The 26,827-nt window shown below is 36.7% G+C and overlaps 1 protein-coding gene and 1 pseudogene across 3 annotated transcripts in view; one reads left to right on the forward strand and one right to left on the reverse strand.

Moving 5' to 3' along the window:
- ABCB7 (ATP binding cassette subfamily B member 7) overlaps positions 1 to 26,827 on the forward strand; it is a 189,798-nt gene that overhangs the window by 83,872 nt on the left and 79,099 nt on the right. For 2 of the 3 annotated variants that reach the window (XM_077145350.1, XM_077145351.1), the window contains 2 exons: positions 20,581 to 20,658; positions 22,970 to 23,056. In XM_077145350.1, the coding sequence (XP_077001465.1) occupies positions 20,581 to 20,658; positions 22,970 to 23,056 (165 nt within the window). Of the gene's footprint in view, positions 1 to 20,580; positions 20,659 to 20,751; positions 20,906 to 22,969; positions 23,057 to 26,827 lie in introns of those variants that run through there. The other variant, XM_077145352.1, reaches the window with a different exon arrangement.
- On the reverse strand, positions 1,854 to 16,081 carry LOC143670968 (NACHT, LRR and PYD domains-containing protein 9 pseudogene; annotated as a pseudogene).

Consider the following 26,827-nt stretch of genomic DNA (forward strand, 5'->3'; position numbering starts at 1 on the left):
ATAGGTCTTTTGTTTCCTTAGTTAAATGTATTCCTAAATATTTTATTCTTTTGGTTGCAGTTGTAAATGGAATTTTTTGCTTGATTTCCCCCTCAGATTGTTCATTGCTAGTGTATAGAACACTACAGATTTTTGAGTGTTGATCTTGTAACCTGCCACATTGCTGTACTCATTTGTTAGCTCTAGTAGTTTTGCTGTGGATTTTTCGGGGTTTTCAACATATAGTATCATATCATCTGAATAGTGAGAGTTTTAACTCTTCCTTTCCAATTTCTTTTTCTTGTCTAATTGCTCTGGGTAGAACTTCCAACACAGTGTTGAATAACAGTGGTGATAGTGGACATCCTTGTGTTGTTCCTGACCTTAGGGGGAACGTTTTCAGTTTTTCCATATTGAGGATGATGTTAGTTGTGGGTTTTTCATATATTTCCTTTATCATGTTGAGGAAGTTCCCTTCTGTTCCTGTCCTTTGAAATGTTTTCAACAAGAAAGGATGTTAAATTTTGTCAAATGCCTTTTCTGCATCAATCGAGATGATCATGTGGTTTTTCTGCTTTGATTTGTTGATATGATATATTATATTAATTGATTTTCTTATATTTAACTGTCCTTGAATACCTGGGATGAATCCTAATTGGTCATGGAATATAATTCTTTTAATGTGCTGCTTAATTTGATTTGCAAGAATTTTCTTGATGATTTTTGCATCTATATTTGTTAGCGAGATTGGTCTGTAATTTTGTTTTCTTATAGTAGAATTCACGTGTGAAGCTATTTGGTCCTGGACTTTTCTTTTTGGGGACCTTCCCTTCCTATCTAGGATGTTGTCCATTTCATCTACATTGTCAAGTTTATTAGCATAAAGTTGTTCATAGTATCCTCTCATTATCTGCTCTATTTATGCATGGTTGGTGGTTATGTCTCCTCTTCCATTTCTGATTTTATTTATTTGCATCCTCTCTCTTCTTTTTGTTAATCTTACTAAGGGTCCATCAGTCTTATTGATTTTCTCATAGAACCAACTTCTGGTTTTGTTGCTTTTCTCGATTATTTTCAATTTCATTTATTCCTGATCTAATCTTCATTATTTCTTTCCTTTTGCTTGCTTTGGGGTTAATTTGCTGTTCTTTCTCTAGTTCTTCCAAGTGAACAGTTAATTCCTCGATTTTTGCCAAAAATCCATGCATACTTTATTCTAAAGGATATGGGGAACAAGAGAATGATAATTATGGTAATGAACTGTTTATGTACATTTGAAAGTGATATTGAATTAGGTAGCTTAGATACATTTGAAAAATATGATATTCAACTTAAAGGCTATTGGAGTAGCATTTACTAAAGACAAATCAAGTTTTGGGAACACATATTTTTAGACCAGAAAACTGATAAACCTAAACTTTGACAGTCAAATTAGAAATGGGAAATTCAGGTGAATGTTAGATCTAGTAGATTTCAATACAATCTAAAGGCATTCTAGCATCACTTCCAAATCGGAAGTGTTGAAGGACTGTAGTTTCTTCAATCCAAGAACCTATCCTCCAATACATTCATTAATAAAATGTAGGATTTCCAAAGTGTTTAATATTCATTTCTTTGTCCTTCTAAATGTCTTTGTGAAGTAGGATGGGAATTCTAAAGATAAGAGGATAGAAGACTTAGGCAAAAAGAAAATCTCAGACGAACACTGAATCACATTCCCCAATCATATTATAAGGACACTGTATGGGGTAGTCCTGAAATCACCATCCCAAGGCCATGCTGCATGACTGCAGGACAGGATGTGCTGGAAGGAGAAACACCCACTGTGACCTATAAGAAGCCCTTGTGAGAGGATTACTCCAGTGCATTCCCCATCAGGAGGGCACATCCTTCATCTTGCACTCATTATCAATACAAGGATCATATAAAATGATCAGTTGGGGATTTTTCTCTTCAGAAGATGCCAGCAGCATCTGAGTTTCCTCATCAAAGGAAGACATGTCCAGCCCGAGCACCTGCAGGGAACAGTCCGGGTGGTTCAAGGCCTCACATAGCACTAGAGCCCCATCGTGGTCCAAGGGGATGGAGTGTAGACTCAGATGCCTCAGTGTTTTGCAGATGGTGAGAGCAGAGGCAAAGTCCTCACAGCAGGCACTGGTGAGCCTACACCTGTCCAGCCCAAGATCCTCTAATTTAGTTAGGATGCTTCAAAGCTTCGCACAACTGTTTGACACCATCATCTCGTATTTCATTATGCCCAAGTTTCAGGGTTTTTAGTTTTTCATTACTAATAAGAACAGAAGAAATGTCCTTACAGCAATCTGAAGTGAGGTAACAACCCACCAACCACAAATTCTGTATGTTACAGTTTGGGTGCTTCAAACTTTCACATAGAGTCTTGATTCCGTTATCTTCCAGGAAATTGGACCCCAGATCCAAAAAGGTCAGTGATGTGTTGCACAAAAAGAGTTGGGAGATGTAGTTACAGGAGTCGGAAGTAATACAACAGTGAATCCAGCACACAGTTTGGCTGCTTCAATGCATCGCACAGTAACATCACTCCTTCGTTCATCAGGGGATTTTCTAACAGGGAGAGGTGCTTCAGCTTGTTGTTGCAGAGGAGAGCAGAGGCGATTTCTTCACAAGCGTCACTCGTGATGTCACATTTTTTCAACATCAACTGTTCTATGTTGCACATGGGGTTTTTCAGTGTCTCACACAGCTGCCTGACTGCAACATAGGAGAGGTTTGTGCCCTGCAGGATCAGGTGTTTCAGGTGAGCGTTATGAAGAATGGCCTTAAAGAAGTGTGGACCATTTCCAAGGTTAGAAACAAAATGAATCTTGAGCCTTTGGAGTTTACTCATGGGCTGTGCCAGTGCTTTACAAAAAATCGTCAGGGAGGCATCATCTAGGCTACAGTTGTCCAATTCCAAATCTTGCAGGTTCTTGTTGGTGCTGAACACTGAACAAAGTTTCTGCCATGAGAGGAGACTCTCTTGACTTGAGGTGAATTCAAAGTCATCTGAAAAGACGTTTTCTACACACAGCCTAAACTTCTGCAAATTATGGCACTGTTCCAGGCAAAATGAAGATATCATCAATTCCTCCATATTAGTTATATGAATGTTAACTTCTTCAAAGAAATCTATTACTTGTGCTATAAATTCTTTATCCTGAGTTTCAAATATATCAATAAACAATTCCTGGAAATCTACCTCTCTCTTATGGTGTCCACATTGACTTAAAGTTTTTAAGAATTGGGTTATTTCCTGCCTTATATCTCGTAACAGTCGAAAACCAAAGCTTGTCTCCAGAATTTTGGTTACTTTTTCTGTTGAAAACCCGAGCACGAATAGCCCCATTTGAGACAAGTGATCTTGTGCTTGACACACTTCTGCTGCTACAAGCTGGGTCACACTCCCAATGGCTGGGTTATGGTTGTCTTTGGGTTGCTGCAGCAAATAGAACATGGCAGCACAAAACTCTTGGATATGGACATGGATGAAAGTGAAACAATCATCACTTCTTAGAAGGAGGCTCATGCCCACCCACATCAAAACATCAGATTCAGATACCCCATTTCTCCTGAGATCCTCATGGCAAAACACAAATGTCTGAGTCCAAATTCCTTCGGCAGCCAAAGAACACAGGCCTTTTAGCCAGGTTCTGTTTTGCTTAGGTGAACACGTTTCTCTTCTTGGTTTGAATATGTCTATAAAAAAGGATGCATACAAACAGGTGATGTTACGCCAGGCAATATTTAAGTCTTCTCCCCTCTCTAGCTGAAATTTCAGACAAGTACAGACCAACCAACATAGAAAGGGATTTTGGCACATGGAGACTAGGGGTCTGTGGTGTCTCACAAAACTAAGGAATTTCAAAACATTCTTCTTCTCACAGAAGAAGTGGGTGAAATACAGTTCCATTTCCTGCTCAGAAAGTCCTAGCAGATAGATGTATTTGGGATGCTCTAGCAAGAAATGATTTTTTTTCATACCCACAGCTCCTAATGCGATAAGCAGAGAGGACTCCGGAAGGAGTTTTTTCTGCAACAAACTGCTCAGGATAATGGGGATTGGCTGCTTCTGTGTCCACTCATGGCACAAGTTAGTCTTAAGTTCCAAATCAAATTTCAGTTCCTCAGGGCCATCAATGACGAACAGAATTTTCTGTGGTTGGGAAAAAATGTCTTCAATTGGCTCTGCAGACTCAGGCCAGTCCCCGGAGATGAGCTCCACCAAGCTTGCTTCTTTAATATTGTTCATTTCATGGGCAGTGAGGAAGAAAACAAATGTGAATCTGTCTTTACAGAAGTTTCCTTCTGCCCATTCCAACATTACTCTTCTCAAAAGGGTCGTTTTTCCAATTCCTTGAGGACCATGCAAGACCACAGTACGTGAACACTCTCTAAACTCCTCAGCAGTATATGCGTTATTCACTCCTTCATAGTCGTTATTTGTGACCTCTTTGTAGAACCTCTCAGGGACCTGATGACAAGTTTCCTTTGTCCAGACAAGATGGAACTTTTCCTTCATGTGTTTTCTGTATGGGTTTATCTCCAGTCTGGTTCTGGTCCTCGGGGCCACACTGATCTCTTTCTTCTTTTTTGATATAGGTATTTAGGACAATTAATTTCCCTCTTAGCACTGCCTTTGCTGCATCCAATAAGTTTTGATATGTTGTGTTTTCATTTTCATTTGTGTAGAGATGTTTATTAATTTCTCTTGTAATTTCTTACTTGGCCCCCTGGTTGTTTAAGAGTGTGTTGTTGAGCCTCCATATATTTGTGAGCTTTCTGGTCCTCTCCCTATATTTGATTTCCAACTTCATTCCTTTATGATCTGAGAAAGTGTTTTGTATTATCTCAGTCTTTATAAATTAATTGAGATTTGCTTTGTGACCCAGCATATTATCTCTCCTTCAAAATGATCCATGAGCTCTTGGGAAAAAAGGTGTATCCTGCTATTGTGGGGTGTAATGATGTGTAAATGTCTGCTAGGTCTAGTTTGTTCATTGTAATATTCAAATTCTCTGTTTCTTTTTTGATCCTCTGCCTAGATGTTCTGTCCATTGTTGAGAGTGGGGGAATTGATGTATCCAATTGTTATGGTAGATGTGTCTGTTTCTCTTTTCAGTGTTTGCCTCATGTATTTTGGAGCCCTCTGGCTTGGTGCGTAAATATTTATTATAGTTATGTCTTCTTGTTAAATTTTTCCTTTTATTAATACATAGTGTCCCTCTTTGTCTCTTTTGTTTTACATTTGAAGTCTAACTTGTTGGATATTAGTATTGCTACTCCTGCTCTTTTCTGGTTGTTGTTTGCATGAAATATCTTTTCCCAACCTTTCACTTTCAACCTATGTTTATCTTTGGGTCTAGGATGTTTCTCCTGTAGAAAGCACATAGATGGGTTCTGTTTTTTAATCCATTCTGCCAATCTATGTCTTTTGATTGGGGAAGTTAATCCATTACCATTTAGTGTTATTACTGTAAGGGCAGTAGTTTCTTCTGCCATTTTCCCTTTTGGATTTTATGTCATTTCTGTTTTTTCTTCTTTTTACCTTTACTGATAGTCTTTTATACACTTTCTCCCCACCTCTCTCTCCTGTCTTTTCCTGTCTATCTCTACAGGAGATAGAGCAGAGCTCATCTCTTGGTCACAAATTCTTCCAGTGATATTTTGTGGGAAAATATTTTAATTTCCCCCTCATTTTTGAAGGACAATTTTGCTGGATATAGAATTCTTGTTTGGCAATTTTTCTCTTTTAGTATCTCAAATAGATCATGTCACTGTCTTCTTGCCTCTATGGTTTCTGCTGAGAAATCTATGCATAGTCTTATTGGACTTCCCTTGTATGTGCTGGATTGCTTTTCTCTTGCTGCTTTCAAGATTCTCTTTTTTTCTTTGACCTCTGACATTCTGATTAGTAAGTGTCTTGGAGTATGTCTATTTGGATCTTTTCTGATTGGGGTACACTGCCCTTCTTGGATCTGTAATTTTAAGTCTTTCATAAGAGTTGGGAAATTTTCAGTGGTAATTTCTTCCATTAGTTTTTCTCCTCCTTTTCCTTTCTCTTCTCCTTCTGGGACACCCACAACATGTATATTTGTGTGCTTCATATTGTCATTCCATTCCCTGAGTTCCTGTTCATATTTTTCCATTTTTTCTCTGTATTTTCTTTTGCTTGTCGGATTTCAGATCTTCAATCCTCCAGTTCACTAATCCTGTCTTCTGCCTCTCGAAATCTAGCATTGTAGGTGTCCATTTTTTTTTCATCTCTTCTGCTGTGCCTTTCATTCCCATAAATTCTGCGATTGTTTTTTCAGACTTTTGATTTCTTCTTTTTGTTCATTTGTTGCCTTCTTTATATCCTCCCTCAGTTCTTTCACTTTTTGATGAGGTTTTCCATGTCTGTTCATACATTCTGAATTAATTATTTCAACTCCTGTATCTCATTTGAGTTGTTGGTTTGTCCCTTTGACTGGGTCATATCTTCTTTTTTTCCAGTATGATTTGATATTTTTTGCTGGCTTCTAGATATTTAATTTCCTTAATTATTTTATTCTGGAGATTATTTTCCCTTTTTTTTACCTAGGATTTTCTTGCTGAATGAGTTTGTTGTCTGTCTGTTCTTTGACATTCAGTTCATCTTATTCTAGATCTCTAGCTTAGGTTTTGTTTAACAGGTCAGAATTTTTCAGTTCCTGTTTTCTTGTTTCTTGCCCTGCCTGAATGGTGCCTTTTTCCCCCCCTCAGGTGGGTCTTAGGTACTATAGACCCTAGTTAGTTTTTCTCAGACCAGACTGGCCTCCTCTCAGGAGGAAAGTGTCCCCTGCTTCAGTTTTCCATGAGGATGAGACCCAGCAGGTTGAAAGACTTTCCTATGAAGCCTCTAGACACTGTGTTTTTCCTACCCTGCCCAGTATATGGTGCTTGCCTGCCTGCGGGTTCCATCAGCATAAGGTGATGTACCTTTAACTTTAGCAGACTCCCCCTGCTGGGGGTGTATTAGAGACAGAGGAGAGGTTGTAGGCTGGTTTTAATTGCTTCAGTTTTCCAGCTCTTGGTGTCTGAATTCCTTGAGGGAGGGATTTAAATGAGCTGGGCCCTACCCCTCTCCTGGGGAAGGCACAGCCTCCAGACAAGCTCTCAGACAAGCTTAATTTCACCCTTGCCTGGGGTAGTTTGAGCCTGATAAGCTTTGCAGGTGTATCCAAAGAGCAATGAAGCAATAGAAACACAGCCACAAAAAAAGACAAAATAAAAATCCTTTTCAGAGCAGAACCCCCATACCTTGCGTTTGCCAGTCAAGAGCTTAAATTGGTACATTGCTCTGTGTATCTCCAGTTCCTGTTTGCCCCCTCCTCTCCTTTAGGGCCCAGACCCTTTGAAGTATTTTGTGCTGTCAGATTCGTAAAAAACCTGTTTTTTTTTTCCTTTTTCAGTCAGCACTGCTCCCTCTGCACTGTGGCAAAAACCAGCAACCTTAGCTTTGACTCGAGGTTCAGCTGAATTGGGGGTCTATTTTTAGTAGTCAATATTTGTTAATTAATTCCACAAATTGGAGCTTGGTAGAGCTCAGCCCCTTGCTGCTTGTAAAATCCCTCTCCTTTCTGCTGTGGGAAGCAGCCTGTGGGGGAGGGGTGCCAGCCGCTGTGGCTTGGAGGACTCACAGTTCCAGGTGGGATCACAGTTTGTGCACTTTGCCCAGACTGGTGTGTGATGTGTGTCCAGTCACTGATGTGGCCCCAGCAATTGTTCTGTACTGTTCTTGGCTGTTTACTAACTGCTCTGGAGGATGAACTAAATCCCACACCTCACTAAGCTGCCATCTTGGTTTCTCCTCCGGGCTTTCTCTTTATCTGTTGGTAGTAGTTACATATGTATTCGCTATATTGTTTTCTGACCATTTTCTATGCCTGAAATATTTCATAATTTGAAAAGTGTTATTTTACTACTAGAAGTTAAGTTTGAATATGAACCTTTAAAAATTATTTGCCTTGTCATTTAATGCTTAAGGAATAGCGAATGTTTAACAAGATTGTTTGTAAAAGTTCAGAAATGGATAGCATAATAGTGTCTGATGGTAGCACAGTATTGTAAGTGTAATGAACTTAGCTGATTGTGAATATGGTGAAAGTGGGAGCATGTGTGAAACTAGAAATTAAAGTAGATAATAAAGATTGGGGCTGTATAATTTAGCGAAATCTAGAGAGGACTATGATGGTGGTTAATTGTACAAATATAAGAAAGTTTTTACATCAGTGAGAACAAATGTATGTCATAACAGGGTATTAAAAATGGGATGGTTTATGGAAAAAATACAGTTAATGCAAACTAGGGTAATTACTAGGGTAATTAACATTACCATTGTAATATTCTTTTATTAATTGTAATAAAGGCAGTATGCCAAAGCTAAATGTCTTTAATAGGGGCCTGTTAAGGGTATTAGGCTTTTTTTTCTTAAGAAATGAAAGTATTCTCATATTGATTGTAGTGGTGAATGCATAATGGATTATGCCAAGAGCCATGGATTATATGCTTAGGATGGATTGTATGGTGCATGAATAAAACTGTTAATAAATTATTTGCTTGGAATATTGATGCTTGAAAGCAGGAAAGAAAGGTTTGATTAGAGAAAGAGAAAGAAGTAACTCGAAATTCTGAAGGAGTTTTATGGGTTCTTTGAAGGGCTTAGATTAGGTAACTGTCTTTATTTTTGCTGTTAAGTTGTATGTAATCTTTTACCTATCAAGCAAAAATAGGCATTATTTTTGAAGTTGGACAACTTGAGATAACTGACCAAATTTTGGAAGGCAAAGAAGATTAAATTGCCTCTGTATGTGCAAACACTAGATCCTCCTAGATATGGAGTTACTTGAAGTACAAACTTGTGCAAAACAGGAACATGAAGAAGTAAAGCTTGTACAAGGTCTGAGTATGGAGAAATGCTGTGAGAAAACCAGTTAAGTACCAGGAGAGCATCATTGACAGTGGATGGTTTGGTTAAATGGTGAAGAATGGTTGGAGGGAATGTGGAGTGGTGTAGGATCTTGGTTAAAGGAAGTCATTGTGCAAACAGCCAGTAGTATGTTTTAAATTTTTATAATTTAGAGAATGGCTTACATATTTATGAAAATGCATAAGGACAAGTTAATTGCTGTTCATTACATTTCAGAAAACCAAACTAAATTTTTTCAATAATTTGTTTAGGTTTGTTGGTTTTGAAAGTTTTTTTTGTTTGTTTGCTTTGGTTTTTGCAGTTTTGTATTGTACAGTATTGATTTTTTTATGTTCAGACATTAGTTCAAATATACAATCTATTTATAGCTTATGGAAGATTCAAGTATTACCTGAATTTTTGAAGAGACTTGACCTAAGAATAGAATTGTTCCTCACTAAATTGATGGTGCATTTCAGAAAGATGTGTGTACTTTACAGATGTCTATCTGGTATTACATAGAGTGGTTCTTTGATTCTGCCTTCTTGCAATTCCACTTTTGAAGTATTACTGAGAAAAAAAAATTGCCCTAGGGAAACTTTTATTGGAATCTATTATCTGGTTACATATAATGTTTAGCAAAATTAATCTTGTGGCTGGTATCTAAGTTTAGTATTCATGTTAAAACCAAAGAGGGAACAGACACAAGGTTGAGCATAATAAGATGCAGTAAAGAGGGGTGAATGGGTGGTTCAGTGGTAGAATGCTTGCCTTCCATGTGGGAGACCTGGGTTCGCTCCCCGTACCATGCACTCCCCCAATAAAAAATGAAATAAAGGAGTTAGAACAAAAGAGGAGTTTTTGAAAAGAGCATAAAAGCCATTTAATAAGAAGTAGGTTGAACTTTGGAGGTTTTAAAAACGCAAAAACAGAGAAACCTACAGAGAAAGGAGTTAAAAAGAAAATGCAATTTGACGTTTTTAGAAAACTTCTTATTCTTGAGATACTTTCAAGCTTACAGGACGATTAACAAAAATAATATAAATCCCATACAGAGAATTCTAACATACCCCTATCCTCCCTTCTCCATACCCAGATCTACCAATTTTAATATTTTAGAACATTTGTGGTATAACTCTACCTTCCCGCCTTCCTGCCTTCCCACCTTCCCTCTCTTCTTCTGTCATCCTCTCTCTCTTTTTCTTTCTTCCCTTTCTTTTTTTCATCAATCCGTTTTCTGAACACTTGAGTATAAGTCTACCTCACTTTATTTGAGCATTTAATACTGCCATATGCATTTCCAAAGCATAATCACTTATGTCCCCTTAATGCTGTTATCAAGTTCCAGAAATTTAAAACTGTTATGAAGATTACAGTCTGTAGTTCAATTTTTCATATGTTCCTATAACATCTCTTTCAGCCTTTTCTCCTCCCTTGCTATATCCCAGCCAGGATAATGCATTGCATTTAAATACCATTGTCTTGTTAGTTACTATTTTTTTTTTAATGTTTTGGATTTTTTTTTATGAGAAGTTGTCAGTTTACAGAAAAATCATATACAAAATACAGAGTTCTCATATACCACCCTATTATGAACACTTTGTATTAGTGTGGTATATTTGTTACAATTCATGAAAGAACACTTTTATTATAATTGTACTCTTACTTATAGTTCATTTTACAATAGGGTTCAATGTTTGTATAGTGCAATCCTATTTTTAAAAAAGTTTTATACTAATAACATATATACAACCTGAAATTCCCCACTGATCACATTCACATATATAATTTGGTGTTGTTGATTATATTCACAATATTGTGCTACCATCACCACTATCCATTAACAAAACTTTGCAATCAACCCAAATAGAAACTGTACAACTCAAGCATTAACTACCCATTCCCAACCCCAAACCTGGCCCCGGTAACCTACACTCCAGACTCGGGCTCTGTGAGTTTGCTTATTCTGATTATTTCATGTATCAGGACTTCATACCTTTTTATTGCTGCGTAATATTCCAGTGTGTGTGTGTGTGTGTGTGTGTGTGTGTGTGTGTGTGTGTATGTATTCCACAGTTTATTTGTCCATCTGTTGATAGATATTTGGGTGCTTCCATCTTTTGGTAATTATGAATAATGCACTATGAACACCAGTGTTCAAATATTTGTTTGAGTCCCTGCTTTAAATTCTCTGGGGTATATACCTAGAGGTGGGATTATCGGGTCATGTGGTAATTCTATACTTTACTTTCTGAGGAACTGCCAAACTGTCTTCCACAGTCACTGTACCATTTTACATCTCACCAACACCGATGAGTGTTCCTATTTCTCCACATACTCTCCAGCACTTGTAATTTTCTGTTTTATTAATAGTAGCCTTTCTAGTGAGTATGAAATGGTATCTCGTGGTTTTAATACACATTTCCCTAATAGTAGTGAATTTGAGCATCTTTTCATGTGCTCTTAGACCAATTGTATATCTTCTTTGGAAAACTGTCTATTTGAGTCTTTTGCCCATTTTTTATTGGGTTTTTGTCTTTGTTATTGAAATGTAAGATTTTTTATATATCCTTGATATTAAACCCTTATTGTATATGTGGTTTCCAAATATTGTCCGAAAGGGTAAATTGTCTTTTCACTTTCATGATAAAGTCCTATGATAACCAAAAGTTTTTAATTTTGATGCGATCCCATTTATCTATTAATGCTTTTGTTGCTTGCACTTTCGGTTTAATGTCTAAGAAACCATGGCCTCGTACAAAATTCTGAAGATGTTTCCCTATGTATTCTTCAAGGAGTTGTATAGTCCTGGGTCTTATATTTAGGTCTATGATCCATTTTGAGTTAATTTTTGCATATGGTACGAGATAGGGATCCACTTTCATTCTTTTGCATATGAATGTCTGGTTCACCCAGCACTATTTGTTGAAGAGACTGTACTTTCCCAGTTGAGTGGACTTGGCAGTCATGTCAAAAATCAATTGCACATAGACGTGAGGGTCTATTTCTGAACTCTCAATTTGATTCCATTGGTTTCTATTACAAATCTGTCTTAGTGTGCTAATGTTACTGGAATGCAATATACCAGAGATGGATCGGCTTTTATAAAGGGAATTATTTAGTTACATAGCTACTAATTTGGGAAGGCACATGGTGACATGTGCTGACTCTTTCTCCTGACTTCCGGGTTCAAATGGCTTTCCCTGAGGTGTATCCATTCTCCTTATCCAACTGTCTAGGTCTGAGCCAGCTCTGAGTTGCATTATGCCAAACTGGGCTGAGCTCCTTTTCTCTCTTCTGACTTGTCCATTTAAGCCTCTCTTATTGTGGAAGACGCTTCCTTTAGCCAACAAGATGTAATCACCCATAGATGAATTTCACAGGCTGATGATTTATGTCCACAGCAGCAGAACAACTGGGCACAATCACCTGCCCAAGTTGATACCTGAATGTAACTATCACACTATCCTTGTGCCATTACATGCTGTTTTTGATCATTGTGGCTTTGTTATAAATTTTGAAGTAAAAAAGTGTGAGTCCTCCAGTTTTGTTCTTCCTTTTCAAGATGGTTTTGGCTATTTGGGGCCCATTACCCTTCCAAATAAATTTGAGGGTTAGCTTTTCCATTTCTGCAAAGAAGGGTATTGGAATTTTTATTGGTATTGCATTCAATCTGTAAATCGTTTTGGGTAGAACTGGCATCTTAACATATTTGTTCTGTAAATCCATGAACTTGGAATTGGCCTTCCATTTATTTAGGTCTTTTATTTCTCTTAGCACAGTGTCATAGTTTTCCATGTATGTCTTTTACATCCTTGGTTAAATTGATTCCTAGATATTTGAGTCTTACAATTGCTATTGTGTATGGAATTTTCTTTTTTTATTTTCTCCTCAAATTGCACATTACTATTGTGTAGAAACACTATTAATTTTTGTGTGTTGATTTTGTACCTCGCCTGTCTTAGTCTGCCAGGCTGCCAACATGTAGTATACTAGAAATGGGCTGGCTTTTAACAATAGGAATTTGTTAGTTTACAAGCTTACAGTTCTGAGACCTGAAAAATGTCCAAATCAAGGCACCAACAAAATGATAACTGCTCCCTGAAGACAGGCTGCTGGTGATCCTAAACTCCTGTGTCAGATGGTGTATTAGTTAGGGTTCTCTAGAGAAACAGAATCAACAGGGAACACTTGCAAATATAAAATTTATGAAAGTGTCTCACGTGACCGTAAGAACGCAGAGTCCAAAATCCACAGGGCAGGCTGCGAAGCCGATGACTCCGATAGATGGCCTGGATGAACTCCACAGGAGAGACTCACCAGCCAAAGCAGGAATGGAACCTGTCTCCTCTGAGTCCTCCTTAAAAGGCTTCCCATGATTGTATTTAGCATCACTAATTGCAGAAGACACTCCCCTTTGGCTGATTACAAATGGAATCAGCTGTGGATGTAGCTGATGTGATCATGACCTAATCCTATGAATTGTCCTCATTGCAACAGACAGGCCAGCACTTGCCCAATCAGATGAACAGGTACCACAACTTGGCCAAGTTGACACCTGTCCCTAACCATGACAGATGGCAAGACATGGTGGTGTCTGCTGGTGTCTCCCTTCTAGGTTTTGGTGCTTTCAGCTTCTGGCTTCCATGGCCCCCTTTCTATTTCTGTGGCTTTCTCAGCTTCTGTATCTTTCTCTCTGTCTCTCTGTATTCATCCCATTTATAAAGGACTCCAGTAAGAGGATTATGACCCACTTGGGGTACGAGTCAACTGGAATGACCTAATCAAAAGGTCTCACCAACAATAGCTTTATACCCACAAATATGGATTAGCTTTATGAACTTTTTTTCTGGTATCCATTCATCTTCAAACTACCATACTGTTACTTTAATGAACTTGTTTATTAGCTCTGATGAACTTGTCTATTAGTTCTAGTATCTTTGTTGTAGGTTTTTCAGGATGTTCTGTCTGCAAATAGTGAAAGTTTTAATTCTTTCTTTCTAATTTGGTTGTCATTTATTTTATTTTCTTGGCTAATTGCTCTGTCTAGAACTTCCAGTACAGTCTTGAATAACAATGGTGATAGTGGCCATCCATATCTTAAGAAGGATTAGATTTGGTAGTATTTGCTGAGGATTTTTGCATCCATGTTCATAAGATATATTGGTCTATTTTTTTTCTTGTGGTATCTTTATCTGGCTTTGATATTACAGTGATATTGGCCTCATAGAATGAGTTAGGTGGTATTCTCTCCTCTTCAGTTCTTTGGAAGAGTTTGAACAGGATGTGTATTAATTTTTCCTGGACTGTTTGGTAGAATTCCGCTATAAAGCCATCTGGTACTAGGCTTTTCTTTATTGGGTGGTTTTGAATATTGACTCAATCTCTTTACTTGTAATTGGTTTGTTGAGGTCTTCTGTTTATTCTAGAGTCAGTATAGGTTGTTCGTGTGTTTCTGGGAAAGTGTCGCTTTCATCTAGTTTGTCTGATTTGTGAGCATGTAGTTACTTATAATATCCTCTTATCAGCCAGCCTTTTAATTTCTGTGATGTCAGTAGTAATGTCCCCTTCACATTTCTAATTTATTTGCATCCTTTATTTTTCTTTCTCAGTCTAGCTAAAGATTTGTCAATTTTATTGATCTTTTTAAAGAATCTACTTTTATTTTTATTTATGTTCTCTGTTGCTTTTTTCTTTATTCCCTGTCTCATTTATTTCTTCTCTAGTCTTTGTTATTTTTTTCCTTCTGCATGCTTTGTGTTGAGTCTGCTCCTGTTTTTTAATGTGAGTATTTTGGGCTGTAAAATTCCCACTTAGTATTGCCATTGCTGCATTCCATAAGTTTTGATATGTTTTGTTCTGGTTTTCATTCATCTCAGGATATTTAGTGGTTTCCCTTGTGATTTCTTCTTTAAGTCATTGATTGTGTAAGAGCATGTTTTTTAACATCCATATGTTTTTGGATTTTCCCATCTGTTATTGATTTCCAGCTTCATTCTGTTGTGGTCAGAGAAGATACTTTTTATAATCACAGTCTTTTAAAATTTATTAAGACTTGTTTTACTGTCCAACATGTGGTCTGCCCTGTAGAATGATCCATGTGTACATGAAATATTTGTTTCCTGCTGTTATATACAGTGTTCTGTATATGTCTGATTAGTGTAGTTCATTTGTCATATTATTCGTGTTCTGTTTCCTTATTGATTTTCTCCTAGATGCTCTATCTGTTGATGAGAATGGTGTATTGAAGTCCCCAACTATTATAGAGGTGTTTATTTCTCTCTTTTGTTTTTCTCCTGTTGTGCCTCATGTATTTTGGGCCACTGTGCTATGATGCGTAAATATTTATGATTGTTATTTCTTCTTGATGAATTGCCCCTTTTATTAATATGTAGTGTCCTTTTTACAAGAAACAGTTTTTCACTTAAAGTCTATTTTGTCCAGTATTAGTATAGCTACCCCAGCTCTCTTTTGGTTGTATTGTTTATCTTTTTCTATCCTTGTACTTTCAACCTGTTTGTGTCTTTGGATCTAAGGTAAGCTTCTTGTAAACAACATATTTGGATTGTGCTTTTTTATCCATTCTGCTAATGTTTGTCTTTTGATTAGAGAGTTAATCTAGTAACATTCATTGTTATTATTATAAAAGCCATACATATTTCAGCCATTTTATCCTCTTTTTTTATATGTCCCATCTGTTTGTCTCTCTTTTCCTTTATTATAACCTCCATTTCTGTATAGTTGATCTTTTGTGATATATCTGGTTGATCTTTCTCATTTCCATTTATATATATTTTTAAAATACTTTTTATGGTTTGTATTACACCACCTATGTCTATACTAATTGGAAAATATGCCAACATAAACTTCAGTAGCATAGGCTCTCATATCGTTCCATTTCCTCTGTTTATGTTGATTATGTCCTACGTTATCTCTTTATCATTTGAGTTTACATTATCAGTAAATTAGGACTATTTTGTATTTAATTTTATTCTCTTAAAGGACTTAAAGTTTAGAGTTATATTTGAGGATGCATTTTCTGTTTTGATTTACATTTACCCATTTATTTACCTTTACTGCAGATCTTTCCTTCTTCACACCACTCTGAGCCACTCTCTCCTGTCCCTTCCTTTCAATATGATGGATTCCCTTTAACATTTCCTGTAGGGGAGGTTTTTTGTTGTCAAACTCTCAATTTCTGTTTATCTGTGAATGTTTTAAACTCCCCCTCGTTTTTCAAGGATACTTTTGCTGGATAAAGAAATTTGAGCTGGCAGTTCTTCACATTCAGTACCTTTTATATATCATGCCACTGCCTTCTTGCTTTCTTGGTTTCTGATAAGAAATCAGCGCTTAGTCTTATTGAGGATCCCTTGTGTGTTCTCTTGTTGCTTTCAGAATTTTCTTTATCTTAGCCATTTCACCTTCTGATTAGTATATGTCTTAGAGTAGTTCTATTAGGGTTTATTCTGTTAGGAGTATATTGCCCTTCTTGGACATGTATATTTATGACTTTCATAAGAATTTGGAAATTTGGGGCCTTTATTTCCTCAGTCTTTCTGCTCTTTTTCCCTTCTCTTTTCCTTCAGGGACTTCCATCATATGTATGTTGATCTGCTACATCCTGCCACTCAAGTCCCTTAGACACTACATTGAATAGAAAATAGAATTTTTCTATCCTTTCTCTACCTGTTCTTATGATGTATGATTTCAGCTGTCCTGTCTTCTAGTTCATGGTTCTTTCTTCTGCCTGTTCATAACCTGCTTTTGTATGCCTCTTTTTTTTTCACATGGGCAGGCACTGGGAGGTGAACCTGAGTCTCCGGCATGGCAGGGGAAAACTGCCACTGAGCCACTGTTGCCTGACCCTCTATTGTAGTTTTCATCCCCATTATTATACCTTTCATCCCCATAATTTCTGTTTTGTGTCTTGTTAAACTTTCAAATTCTTGTTTTTCCTCGTACATTGTCTTCTTAATTTCCTTTAGCTTTATATCCACCAATAGTTTATTTCTGCCCATATTTTCCTTCATCTGCTTCAGTTGATTTAGATTTCTTTCATGAGTTTTCCCAAATTGTATATCCTCTGAAGTTTTAATTTGTTGCTTTGGTTGAGCCATACTCTTTCTCAGTATGGCTTGTAATTTTTGTTTATGTCTGGGCATCTCATTATTTTGATATGCTAACTCCGAAGTTCAGTTTCTCCCTCTTTACTAGGGTTTTATTGTTGATTGGCTGTGTTAAGATTCTTCTTTGACTGCTTGGTCCTACTTATACTGGATCTTTAATATAACCCGTGTTTGTTCACATTTTCTCATGTCTTCTTCACCTGTTTCTTCCCATGAATATGCAGTACAACTTTTAAGATGGCCTTTTTGTGCAGAATTTTTCCTCAGCTCCTATGATTTGTTTAACTGCTCTCCCTCTCTCAAGTGTCCCATTTTATTATACTTCTCAGTTCTGGGCCCCATCCTGCCTTGCATCAGTTAAGTTCTCATGTCTTTTCCCCCAGAAGCTTTTCTACCCCAGTTACTTCCCTGTCAGGTTATTTTACTCCAGGGAGCCATACGGGGTCAATCAAAAACGGTCTGTTTTTTCTTGTAAGTGATCCAGACTGTGCTGAGTGGGTACACCTCTTACCAACAGTTCTGTCATGGTCTTTTATTTTGTGGGCCTCTCTGTAAGCACGTGGTAGCCTGCTGCTTGAGTTAAGCCCAGGGTCTCTGTGGACTTGGATCCCCGTGCCTGGATATGCATGAGGGTATAATTTGCTGCTGTGAGTTGTTCTGTGGTCTGTATTCACAGCAGGAGGTACCTGGACCATACTGTCTTTGCGTGACTCTTAATCTGCTGGGACGGGGAAAGTGGGAGGACTTCAGACTGGTGGGTTCAGGTCTTGGATCTCCTGCCCGTTTTTGGTATTCTTCTTTTTCTTTGATTCAGTGTTTATGTCGAGTCCTTCTCCAGTCTCTGTCATCCTCCACAGTTCCACGTAAGTAGGATTTGTCCTTTTTTTAGTTGTTTCTGGGGGTGGACTTTTCCTGGGGATGTCTTACATTGCCATGTTGATGTAATCATCTTTCTCTTTTTTTGTTTTTAATTGTGGGAACATACAAACTGTATAGATGTTCCCATCCCAGTCATGCCCAGGCATACCGTTCAATGGGATTAATCACATTCACAATGTTGCCGTACCCTCATCAACTTCCATTACCAAAATTTCCTTATCTCCCCAAACAGAAACCCTGTACCCATTATACAATAACTCCTTATTCCCCCTGCCTCTCCCAACCTGTAATCTAATTTCTGTGTCTGTGAGCTTACATATTCTCTGATATTTTCTGTGTAGTTACCATGGTACTTACATTTGACATCCTAAATTAATAATAATCTCTGCTTTGGTACCAGCTTTATTTCAATATTTGGCACAAACTGTGTTCTTCTACTCCTTGGTCTCCCTACCTTTATGTAGTTTTTGTCTCAGATAGCAATTGTATACATTATGAATCCAAAACCACTGATTTCACATTATATTTTATGTATTTTCCTTTCAGATACTATAGGAAGTAAAAAATTGAGTTACAAACCACAAATACAACAGTACTGGCTTTTATATTTATCCATATTATTCATTACCATCACCAGAGGTCTTTTTTTCTTCCAGCGGCTTCAAATCTATTGTCTATTATCCCTTCCAATCAACCTATATAGCTTTCATTAGCATCTCTTGTAGGGTGAGGAACTCTCTCAGCTTTGTTTATCTGAAAATGTCTTAATCACTCCCTCATTTTTGAAAGACAGTTGTTTGCCTGATGCAGAATTCTTGGCAAATTTTTGTTTTCAGTGCTTTAACTATATCACCACCCTGCCTTCTTGCCTCCATGGTTTTAACTAAGAAATAGGTAGCTAATCTTTCTTATTCTTCCTTGTACACAACACATTGTTTCTCTGTTTTAGCTTTTAGAATTCTCTATGGCATTCAATAGTTTGATTATAATATGCCATGCTTTGGATCTCTGGGTTTATCCTGTTTGAAGCTTGTTGAGCATCTTGAATGTTTATATTCATGTTTTTGTTTAATTTGGGAAGTTTCTGCACTTACTTTTTTGAATATTCTCTCTACCTCCTTTCTTTCTTCTTCTCCTTCTGAGACTCCACAATATGTATTTTTAGTTACACAATGGCATCTCAGGTTCCTCAGGCTTTGTTCACTTTTATTCATTCTTTTTTCTTTCTGCTTCTCAGACTGGATGTTCTCAATTGTCTTATCTTTGACTTAACTGATTCTTCTTCTGGCTCTAATGCTACTGAACCCTCTAGGGAATTTTAAATTTCTGTTACTTAAGTTTTCAGCTCTGTTTGGGGCTTTTTCATAATTTCCATCTCTGTATTGTGTTTTTTTTTATGTTCATCTATAGTCCTCCTGCATTCCTTCATTTCTTTGTCCATGTTTTCCTTTAGCTCTTTGAGCATATTTAAGACCATTTCTTTTAAGTCTTTGCTATTGTGTCGTAGGTTTAGTCCTCCTCATTGCTGGCTTCTTATACTTTTAGCTGCTCCCTTGCCTGGGCTGTTGCTTCCTATTTCTTTATATGTTTCATAATCTTTTGTTGAAGTGTGGACATATTGATATTTTAACTGTTATCACTGGAATTTAGACTCTGAGGCAACTGTTCCTTAGACACGTCTGCAGCTACTTTTATAACAGTTTCCCTTGAATGCCAAGAGCTCACAAACAAACAAAAAAAAAGGGGGGGGGGAAGAAAAGGAGAACATGTGCAAGTGCTCTTTTTCAGGGCTTATCCATTCAGTGCATTAGATAACTGGTCGAGGTCAAAGCATAGGGGCCTCCCTGACCCTTTCTGAGCATGCATTTTGTCTTGGGCATGTGTGACTGTAGAAATCATACACAATACACATGCATGCACATACACAAACACGGTTAGGAATGTCCTGCCCTCCCTAGGAAATAGTTTTCTCAGGGTCCTGGGCACTGCACTGTATTCCCTACAGCCAGCAGTCTTTTGCCCAGGCAAAACTTGAGCACAACTTGATTGCTCTTCCACTGTATTATGTAGGAGAGCTCTGAGAAATGCCTTCTACACTGAGGGCACTTTCTGGGAAAGTGAGGCCCTCAGGCCACCACTAGACAGATTGGGCCAGACAACATTCCCAGTATATGTACAAGGATTGCTGTGCTCCCTCCACAACCAGGACCAGGGATCTGTGCCTGGAGTATGGGCTGCCCTCCTCCTCCCACCCCACTAAGTTGGTGAGGGGTGGGTGAAGGGCCAAGTAGGGCCCCTGGAAATACTACCGCTTGTAAGTAGCCTTTTCTTGATTCAATCCTTGCCCTGTTACTGCAGTCCTTTAACTGTGTCCTAGAGCTTTTAAAAAGATGTTTCTGCCATTCTTGTTGTTCATAGCTTCTGTGAGGGGACAGAGCCCTGAAGCATCTCATTCTACCATCTTCCAATTTGTCCTTTTAAATGAGTAATATAATTTATTTTATACCTGGACTACATTTTATTTTTTGTATATCTATTTCTCTAACATTGGGTTTGGTTTTAATTTTATGTATATTTATAACAATAAAGGAAATAGTCTTTGAATTTTAACTGTCCACTTTGAAATCCCCCTTTTTCCCCCTTCAACAGATCCCAGCATCATTAAGACATATCACATGGCAGAGACTACGGAAAGACAATTCAAAACAGTTATTAGATACTACAAAGGTAAGATTAAGCTGACACTTCTACATATAGCCAAGAAAAACATGCAAGCCCTTGGAGCATTTTCTGATTTATATTACATAATTATTACATGTTTTATATTTTCTGAGTAATTTCCCTTTTCATGTTTTTCTAAGTACTTCTGAAAGAATAAGAAGTTATGCTTTTGCTACTGGAACCAGAAAAAGAAATCGTGACATTTTTCTACCCCTGGAGAAATCTGAATTTCTTGAGATCAGCGCCAATTAAAGTAATGGTTTCAGAAAGTTTTTATAAATGTAATGGCAGCTTGTGGAAACTTAAATTTATTGTGGTAATTTGTATTTGACATATGGAATGCTGTAAGTTTTTGAGTGAAGTTTCCTTGCCTTAGAAGATGTTCAGGTAGCAGAATACAAAGGGACTCAAGTTTATTAGTGTCCATGGGGTGATGCTGAGTTTGTATGTTGATGTTACTTTCTATTACTAATGTAAGTGAAAGACATCTTTAAAAATTCCCCGTGTTTTAAAATGAGACAAGTAAATCACCAAGATTTTAAAAAAAGGCAAGAAAATTAGAAAATAGTCTAAATCTGGGTCCTTTTGTTTTGTCTTTCCATTTAACAGATATTTGCCGTTAATCTCCAGGATGTTCTAATTTATGCACAAATTGCTAAAATGAAGATTTTTCTATTAAATTAAAGTTTCATGGGAAAAATGTGCTTAATCTTCTCATTGTTAATGAGATCACTAAGTATATTTAATCATTTTAGTCTTTCGCATTGTTGAAGACCTCATTATTTTGTGTGGTTCAGAAGACTCTTTCGTGTAACTTGTTGATAGTCTTTTAGAAGTAAAAATGTCACAAAAAGACATCAAACAATTACGTTTTGATGTTTTCTTTTTATAAAATGCTTTATGATTGTTGATCCTGTAATCAGTAACCCAATTTTAGCAATTACTTTTTGAGTCTCAATTGTTGAATACAAAGAGACAATTTTGGTTTTTTTTTTATATTTTAATAGATTGTCCCAAAGCTAGTATTTTTATGATTTGATATTGATACACATTTGTGTTTGCAAAGAACTGTGCCTTTGTTTATTAATTATTGATTATTATGGCTACTGAAGAAGCATCATTTAATCCATGTACTTCATTAAGAGTTTTTAGTTATGAAAACACTTCAAATATTAATAAGCTTTAATTTTAAACCTAATCTTTTTACTGCCTTGTTAATTATTATATTTTCTCAAATGATTTTATTTTTACATTTCTCTAACCTGAACAGTAATCTTGAGCCTTTAAAAAAATGTATATTTATAATATGTAAGATGTTTGCATATTTTCAAGGATAGCTGGGAAATGTATAGATAGTATATATTTTTAAGCTAATCCAATGAACATTGAAACCTGCCTTGCTCCTCTGCAAGGCACTGTCATATGTGCCAACAGAGATAAAAGGATTAATGGGACTGTCCCTAATCTTAAGAAATTTACTGTGTAATAGGAAAGATAAAACTTGTGTGCAAATGACTGTAGCATAAAATAAACTGTTAACTATTAAAAACTACACTGTTTCTAATGATATATGTGATCCAAAATAAAAAGTAAAAAGATTAGTTGTGTAAAATCAACCACATTAATTTGTACATGTATGCAAAAATGTGTACACATGAAAAGCAAGTGGGTTGTAATTAACTATATATTATAATTTGTTTGCGAATGAAGAAGTAATTGATTACCAGCACTATAGCTGTGAATGACAGTAAGAAAGCCAGTATAAGTCAAATAAAAGCATAATGCAACTTAAATCTTTTAAACGTGAATTTCAAATGCTATTCCAAGTATTTTGTAATAACAAAATTTCGTTAAAGAGATCTTTCTAGTTATTCTGAATTTACAGTCTGTAGCAAATTATTGATTAAAAGTGCTTTGACATTTTCATACCCATTTCACACCTACTCCTTTTTCTGTTAGGTCCAGAATATTTTGGTGCTTTGTTTAGGTGGGAAGCTGGGTTTTGGTGGATGTTGAAGATTAATTGGTACTTCATGACAGCCTTACAGAAGTGTAAATAGCCCTCATTTAACACCACCTTATTCTTTACGCCTTGTTAGAGAAAGTGACTTCTACATGAGAATTCGTTATATTTCCATATTCATTGCATAAATTTAGCTATAAGCTAATTCTGAAGGTGTTTTTCTTTACTATGCTAAGCTAAAAGCTAAGCCCCTGAATTTGTTTCTGGGACTTTCACTTGATTAGGCTAAGCCAGTTTTTTAAGATCTGAAATCCTGTAATAATTAATGGACTGCTTGGTATCTTCTTCAACTAGGCTCTCCACGCATGGCCACTTATAGAAAAGAGGACATGTTGGCATGGTCATGCAGGAGGTGGACTCCACACAGACCCAAAAGAAGGGGTAAGAGCCAGTAACGAGAAACTAAAAATTCTTGTTAATGAGTATGCTTGCATAGAAGATAAATATTCAAGATTATTATAGTCCAGAATATTTTAATTGCCTCATCTAACCCTAGGTTTTCTAATGCAAAACCATATGATTTGACCATGATTATATAGATCAGACTTTCTCAGGCTTAAAACCAAATAAAGAAATACTCATGATTGATTTAAAAAGCAAAAAATTTCATGTTACCAACTTGAACCTTTCAGTGCTTTAAAGTAACATTGGTTGAGTTTATTTGTTATGCAATCTAGCCTTATAAATAAGTAGGTAAATTAAATTTAGCACTTGCAGGAAATTTGTTGTTGTTGTGGTGTGTGTGTGTGTTTGTGTGTGTTTTAAGGTTAATATTCCCCTTATATACATGTGGTTTACAAAGATACTAGGATATCCCCTAGCTTCATGGTGACTCATATCATTCTTATCCATCTACTTCTTTATCCATTTGCTTTATAATTATCATGATTATTTTCATCATGCAGATAAGATAAACAGGACCACGGAAATAAAAATATTTAATTCCATTGTACTGCTTTTAAGTGAGTGAAATGGCATTAAAATACTGTTATATGTTTCTTCACTGTCCCTCTTTCTCTGAGCTTCCTTTTCTGTTTTCTTCCTCCCACATTACCTAATCAATTACTGGTATCTCTAAGGAGAAATATTTCAAGGTTGGAGGTCGAGTGAACAAATTTGAATTAAAAGTACTCTATAAATTGTAGACAGAGAAATAAATGTTATTTATTTCATTGGAAAAATTAATTAAGATCCAAGGTTTGTTTATCTCTGTATTAGTCTTTGGCATGTTTGCCAGTTTTCAGGATTGTCTCTCACTGGGGCCTCATAAAGATAGTTGCAAATACTTCTCTATAGCCAAAAATATGTTGACTAATAGAGGAGAAGCAGTCACTTCTTTTAGGCTCAAGCAATATAAAATTCAAAACAGTTCTTTTCTGGTAGAAGAAAACAAATATTGCAATACTCTAAGATTCTGTTTTCTTTATCCTTTGTTCACCGCTATCTTTTATCTTTGCATAACTTTGGTCTTGTTACCTGCATGGACTCATAAAATAATGGATGCCTGAACACCATACCATAAGAGTAGTATGGAGTTGTAGTTCGGAGTTTGAGCCGTGAAGACAGAGGGCCTGGGTTTGAATTTGGCTCCCTCATGTCCTAGGAATGTCCTTGAGCAAGTTAATTCCTCTGTGCTTCAGTTTTTTCTCTTGTAAGTGGGGATAATATTACCAAAAGGAATTTAAATGACTTAAATACTCACATCACATAAATCTCTTACTAAATAGTGCTTGGCACATGGTAAGTGCTCAAAAAATATTTGCTGCTGTTACTGTAACATGAGATTATAAGGCCTACCCTCTACCATAATTCATTTAAAAAGTATGTATTTAATACCTGCTTTGTGCTAAGTTCTGTACTAAGTACTACCGATAAAATAATAAATGGACAAGAGTCAGCTTCTTCAGTAAGGAAACTTAACAGTTTAGATTGCAGGGTATCTATGCCACCATTTCAAACATGTCTATTTTTCTTTTTGAAGTTCTTTAGAAATGGAGGTCCTATGGTTTCCTTTAGTCAACCATGCTAGTGTTTTATCACTGAGAAATAATAGATTTTACCTTATAATCGACCAAAATTTCTACTGCTTTGTTATTCATTTCCTCTTGTGTTTCCTTAAAAACAATTAATTGGCATTAACAGCGCTGTTCAGGGAGATAGAAATAGGGTAGATATTGGGTAATTGGAGCTGAAGGGATACAGATTGTTCAACAGGACTGACTGTAAAAATTCAGAAATGTATAGCACAATACTACCTAACTGTAATACAACAATGTTAGAACACTGAATGAAGCTGAATGTGAGAATGATAGAGGGAGGAGGCCTGGCACAAATGAAATCAGAAGGAAAGATAGACGATAAAGACGGAGATGGTATAATCTAGGAATGCCTAGAGTATATAATGATAGTGACTAAATGTACAAATTAAAAAATGTTTTTGCGTGAGGAGGAATAAAGGAATGTCAGATCGCAGGGTGTTGAAAATAAAATAGAATTCATATTTTAAAACTTTAACTTATGTGTGAGATTAAAGCAAAAAATATTTATTTGATAAAAAATTTATATTTTGACTAATACATTTCCTAATATAACTTATGTGGACAGCTTAATTGAAAACCGAAAGTTCATGGAACCTTGAGTAGGGCATTAGATTTTCTAGATTTGTCCAGAGTGATGCCCTGATAAATCCCAGAGTGATTTAAACAGTAAATAAAAAAGTATTTGCCAAGTCCCCTTGGGGGAATGGTGAGAAAGGGGGAAAATTCAATTTCCCCAAGTGGAGAATTCCTGATATTCTCACAAGCAGTGGGAACAACCAAAGCAATAGGCTGAGCCCTCAATCTAGGGGTTTGTTCATATAGAAACTTAACCCCAGGAAGGATAGGCTAAGCCTACTTAAAATTAGGCCTAAGAGTCACCCCCAGAGAACCTCTTTTGTTATTCAGGTGTGACCTCTTTCTCTCAGCCAACATGACAAGCAAACTCACTGCCCTCCCCCTCTGTACATGGGATATGACTCCCAGGGGTGTGGACCTTCCTGGAAACTTGGTGCAGAAATCCTAGAATGAGCTGGGACTCAGCATCAAGGGAGTGAGAAAACCTTCTCGACCAAAAGGGGGAAGAGCTAAATGAGACAAAATAAAGTGTCAATGGCTGAGAGATTCCAAACAGAGTCAAGAGGTTATCCTGGAGGTTATTCTTACACATTATATAGATATCACCTTTTTAGTTAAGGCGTAATGGAGAGGCTGGAGGGAACTGCCTGAAAATGTAGAGCTGTGTTCCAGTAGCCATGTTTCTTGAAGATGATTGTATAATGATGCAGCTTTTACGATGTGACTGTATGATTGTGAAAAAAAAATAAGGATAAATAAATAATAGGGAGAATAAAGGGTAAAAAATTGGATAGATGGAAATATTAGTGGTCAGTGAGAGGGAGGGGTAAGGGGTATAGGATATATGAGTTTTTTCTGTTTCTTTTTCTGGAGCGATGCAGATGTTCTAAACATGATCATGGTGATGAATACACAACTATGTGATGTATTGTAAGCTTTTGATTGTATACCATGTATGGACTGTATGTGTGTGAAGATTTCTCAATAAAAATATTTAAAATAATAATAAGTAAATAAATGAAAAAATGATAATGCTGCTCAGGAGGTATTTAAGTAATCTGTTTATCTGCTATGGCTGTGGTAAAGAGTTTATGAGAAAGGGAGATGTTTCGGTTTGCTAAAGCTGCCAGGATGCAATATACCAAAAAATGGAATGGCTTTTATAAAGGGAATTTATTAAGTTACAAGTTACAATTCTAAGGCCCTGAAAATGTCCAACTTAGGCCACTAACACGAGAATACCTTCACTCAAGAAAGGCCAGTTGAAACCAGAATTTCTCTGTCCCATGGGAAGGCACATGGCAAAATAGGTTTATCTTCTCTCCAGGCTTCTGGTTTCAAACGGCTCTCAGCATCTCCAAGCATCTGTGTTTGAGCTCCAAAATGTTCCCCTCTTGAAGGACTCAAGTAAGCTAATTAAAATCTACCTTGAATGGGCTGGGCCACATCTCCATGGAAACAACTTAATCGAAAGGTCCCACCCACAAGATTGGATTAGAAGAATATGGCTTTTCTAGGGTACATAACAGTTTCAAAC

The sequence above is a fragment of the Tamandua tetradactyla genome, chromosome X (assembly GCF_023851605.1).
Source record: "Tamandua tetradactyla isolate mTamTet1 chromosome X, mTamTet1.pri, whole genome shotgun sequence".
Classification (NCBI taxonomy): domain Eukaryota; kingdom Metazoa; phylum Chordata; class Mammalia; order Pilosa; family Myrmecophagidae; genus Tamandua; species Tamandua tetradactyla.